Raw genomic sequence first — 5000 nt, 5'->3', positions numbered from 1 at the left:
ACTCTCCCCTTAGTCTTCAGTACTCTCCCCTTAGTCTTCAGTACTCTCCATTACTCTCCCCTTAGTCTTCAGTACTCTCCATTACTCTCTACTTAGTCTTCAGTACTCTCCCCTTAGTCTTCAGTACTCTCCATTACTCTCCCCTTAGTCTTCAGTACTCTCCCCTTAGTCTTCAGTACTCTCCATTACTCTCCCCTTAGTCTTCAGTACTCTCCATTACTCTCCCCTTAGTCTTCAGTAGTCTCCCCTTAGTCTTCAGTACTCTCCCCTTAGTCTTCAGTACTCTCCCCTTAGTCTTCAGTACTCTCCCCTTAGTCTTCAGTACTTTCCATTACTCTTCCCTTAGTCTTCAGTACTCTCCATTACTCTCCCCTTAGTCTTCAGTAGTCTTCAGTACTCTCCCCTTAGTCTTCAGTACTCTCCATTACTCTCCCCTTAGTCTTCAGCACTCTCCATTACTCTCTCCTTAGTCTTCAGTACTCTCCATTACTCTCTACTTAGTCTTCAGTACTCTCCCCTTAGTCTTCAGTACTCTCCATTACTCTCCCCTTAGTCTTCAGTACTCTCCATTACTCTCTACTTAGTCTCCATTACTCTCCCCTTAGTCTTCAGTACTCTCCATTACTCTTCCCTTAGTCTTCAGTACTCTCCCCTTAGTCTTCAGTACTCTCCCCTTAGTCTTCAGTACTTTCCATTACTCTCGCCTTAGTCTTCAGTACTCTCCATTACTCTCTCCTTAGTCTTCAGTACTCTCCATTACTCTCCCCTTAGTCTTCAGTACTCTCCCCTTAGTCTTCAGTACTCTCCATTACTCTCCCCTTAGTCTTCAGTACTCTCCATTACTCCCCCCTTAGTCTTCAGTACTCTCCTCTTAGTCTTCATTACTCTCCCATTAGTCTCCCCTTGGTCTCCCCTTAGTCTCCATTACTCTCCCCTTGGTCTCCCCTTAGTCTCCATTACTCTCCCTTAGTCTCCATTACTCTCCCTTAGTCTCCCCTTAGTGTCCATTACTGTCCCTTAGTGTCCATTACTCTCCCTTAGTCTCCATTACTCTCCCTTAGGCTCCCCTTAGTCTCCATTACTCTCCCTTAGTCTCCATTACTCTCCCTTAGTCTCCATTACTCTCCATTACTCTCTCTGGAGTGCAGTACAGTATTAATTCACCCATTACCCTCCTCATCCTAGACCCCACTCTCTGGAGTGCAGTACAGTATTAATTCACCCATGTATGAATTCTGGACTTTCTCTTGACTAATGTGTTCTCTGAATGCGCTCCATTCCTCCAGCATCAGATGCCATTTTGCCAGGGGTTTTGTTACAGGCAAGTCACTCACACACACACTCATATAAATGACACACACACACACACTCAAATAAATGACACACACACACGCACACTCATATAAATGACACACACACACACACACACATATATAAATGACACACACACACACACAGGCACAGGCACGCACTGAGCAATCGCACACATACCTGTGGCTGTTGCTCGGCGACCATCTGGATCAGCCTCAGCAGGTGTTGTTGCTCCGGTGACTCGAGCTGTGACATCATGGCCGTTAGGTTGCCTAGATGACGATGGATGGCATGGGGCAGTTTGGGGTAGACGGACGGCAACACGCGTAGGAGCATGTGGTTACCTAGACGACACCGCAAGAGACAGGTTTCAGGTAAAATTATATTTGTGACAACAGATTAAAGGTCTCACAGATTCAAGGTCTCACAGATTCAAGGTCTCACAGATTCAAGGTCTTACAGATTCAATGTCTCACAGATTTCAGGTCTCACAGATTCAAGGTCTCACAGATTCCAGGTCTCACAGATTCAAGGTCTCACAGATTCAAGGTCTCACAGATTCAAGGTCTCACAGATTCAAGGTCTCACAGATTCCAGGTCTCACAGATTCAAGGTCTCACAGATTAAAGGGCTCACAGATTCAAGGTCTCACAGATTAAAGGGCTCACAGATTCAAGGTCTCACAGATTCAAGGTCTCACCAATATTTCTTCACTGACGTTCATCCTTCAGGAAGAATGTAAAATGTTGCTGTATAAATGGAAGAAAATAGACATGTGTACCAGAAGCGTTCAATATTTCCCAAGAGACATATCTAATATCTCATGCATCTGAACAATGACTTTGTCTTCGAGTACTAGCTTTATTCCTTATGACATTACATGAACACAAACAATGACTTTTTTGTTAAATTCGTAGCTTTTTCAATAAAGTAGTTTTCGATTGATTTATGTCCCCACAGTAAAAGGCTGGATTTAATAGAATGAGCGAACCTGTGGGGTAAACCTGGTCATGATTTACTCTATCGGGGGCAAAACTATGTGACGTTCCTACAGAATGACTGTGTCCTCCTAATCAAAGGCCTATGTTGTTGTTGATGTTCTTGTTGTTGTTGATGTTGTTTCTGTTCTTTTCCATTGTTTTTGGGTTTAATCAATGTAATTATTTCATTTTATTTTAAATGTCAAACCACATCATCTGCAGAACATATGGCATTAGTGAGACCGAGAGAGAAAGAGTGAGAAAGAGAGAGACAACGAGAGAGAAAGAAAGAAAGAAAGTAAGAAAGAAAGAAAGAGAGGGTAGAGAACAATAGAGAGAGAGAGAGTGAGAGAGAGAGAGAGAGAGAGTGAGAGAGAGAAAGAGAGTGAGAGAGATAGAGAGTGAGAGAGATAGAGAGTGAGAGAGATAGAGAGAGAGAGAGAGAGAGATAGAGAGAGAAAGTGAGAGAGAGAGAGAGAGTGAGAGAGAGAGAAAGAGATAGAGAGAGAGAGCTAGAGAGTGAGAGAGATAGAGATAGAGAGAGAGAGAGATAGAGAGCTAGAGAGTGAGAGAGATAGAGAGAGATAGAGAGAGAGAGAGAGAGAGAGAATTCAGAATGTAGAATTCCGCAAAAATATCCTCAGTGTACAACGTAGAACACCAAATAATGCATGCAGAGCAGAATTAGGCCGATACCCACTAATTATCCAAATCCAGAAAAGAGCCATTAAATTTTACAACCACCTAAAAGGAAGCGAATCCCAAACCTTCCATAACAAAGCCATCACCTACAGAGAGATGAACCTGGAGAAGAGTCCCCTAAGCAAGCTGGTCCTGGGGATCTGTTCACAAACACAAACAGACCCCACAGAGCCCCAGGACAGCAGCACAATTAGACCCAACCAAATCATGAGAAAACAAAAAGATAATTACTTGACACATTGGAAAGAATTAACAAAAAAACTGAGCAAACTAGAATGCTATTTGGCCCTAAACAGAGAGTACACAGCGGCAGAATACCTGACCACTGTGACTGAACCAAACTTAAGGAAAGCTTTGACTATGTACAGACTCAGTGAGCATAGCCTTGCTATTGAGAAAGGCCGCCGTGGGCAGACATGGCTCTCAAGAGAAGACAGGCTATGTGCTCACTGCCCACACAATGAGGTCGAAACTGAGCTGCACTTCCTAACCTCCTGCCCAATGTATGACCATATTAGAGACACATATTTCCCTCAGATTACACAGATCCACAAAGGATTCGAAAACAAATCCAATTTTGATAAACTCCCATATCTACTGGGTGAAATACCACAGTGTGCCATCACAGCAGCAAGATTTGTGACCTGTTGCCACGAGAAAAGGGAAACCAGTGAAGAACAAACACCATTGTAAATACAACCCATATTTATGCTTATTTATTTTATCTTGTGTCCTTTAACCATTTGTACATTGTTAAAACACACACATATATATATATATATATATATATATAAAGCACCAATTTGTAAGTCGCTCTGGATAAGAGCGTCTGCTAAATGACGTAAATGTAAATGTATATATATATATATATATATATATATATATATAATATGACACTTGTAATGTCTTTATTGTTTTGAAACTTCTGTATGTGTAATGTTTACTGTTAATTTTTATTGTTTATTTCACTTTTGTATATTATCTACCTCACTTGCTTTGGCAATGTTAACATGTTTCCCATGCCAATAAAGCCCCTTGAATTTAATTTAATTTAATTTAATTGAGAGAGAGAGACAGAGAGAGAGAGAGAGAGAGAGAGAGAGAGAGAGAGAGAGAGAGAGAGAGACAGAGAGAGAGAGAGAGAGAGAGAGAGAGAGAGACAGAGAGAGAGAGAGAGAGAGAGAGAGAGAGAGAGAGAGAGAGAGGAGAAGTTAGGAGGTGTGTACAGTTTAACAGGGTTAGAAGTAGAGAACAATAGAGACAGATGATAACTTTGTCCTATCATCTATGATAGTTTAGAACTGTTCTGCTTTGGTAAAAATCAACATGCACTTCTTGCCTATAAAAATGTTATGAATTGGATTTAATTGATTACAAGGAGTCCAAAATAGAGTGTCAGACAGAGAGAACAACAGAGGAGACAAAGAGACAGAAACAAGAGAGGCCTCTTCCTGCCTGCTGAATGTCTGTCGTTATCTACTGAGTCATCTGGAAGTAATCCCTAGGTTCATTCCTGGGACTCTCCTATGAATGGAACACACACACACACACACTGTGGAGGTGATTCTCATTTTGTGAATTGAGTTCTATTTGCAGTCGACCCTCGCTCTGATTGGCTAAGGAAACGGGCGGTACCACAGAGACATGGGATAATAAACACGTGTTGGAAAACAAGAAGTAGTGAGAGTCTTAACAGCTGTGGGCCAGCAATGTGAGAGGCGTTTAGAATGAGGTGAAGAGGGGATGGACAAAGGTTATGTCATATAAAGAAACCAGGAAGTACACATGGGTCCAATCATTCGAATTAGTTCAGTTAAATTGACTGGGAGTTCCATTTGGCCCCACTGTGTACATTTACTTCCTGGAGAATCTGTAGATTTCTGACACCACTGTCCAATCCTCCTTCATTCTATTTTCTAGTGAGGAGCCAGTAACTGTCTGGACACCAATAAGATGACTAAGGATATAAAAGGATATACTCAAGGAACATATTACAAATTCATTACT

At 41.8% G+C, this 5000-nt stretch overlaps 1 protein-coding gene across 1 annotated transcript in view; it reads right to left on the bottom strand.

Moving 5' to 3' along the window:
- LOC115127223 (ventricular zone-expressed PH domain-containing protein-like) overlaps positions 1–5000 on the bottom strand; it is a 295573-nt gene that overhangs the window by 175564 nt on the left and 115009 nt on the right. Inside the window, exon 6 of the mRNA XM_065000549.1 lies at positions 1492–1655. Within this exon, the coding sequence (XP_064856621.1) occupies positions 1492–1655 (164 nt within the window). The remainder of the gene's footprint in view (positions 1–1491; positions 1656–5000) is intronic.

The sequence above is a fragment of the Oncorhynchus nerka genome, linkage group LG14, assembly GCF_034236695.1.
Source record: "Oncorhynchus nerka isolate Pitt River linkage group LG14, Oner_Uvic_2.0, whole genome shotgun sequence".
Lineage (NCBI taxonomy): Eukaryota > Metazoa > Chordata > Actinopteri > Salmoniformes > Salmonidae > Oncorhynchus > Oncorhynchus nerka.
The sequence above is the reverse complement of the archived record's forward strand: the minus strand, read 5'-3'. Positions and strand labels throughout refer to the sequence as shown.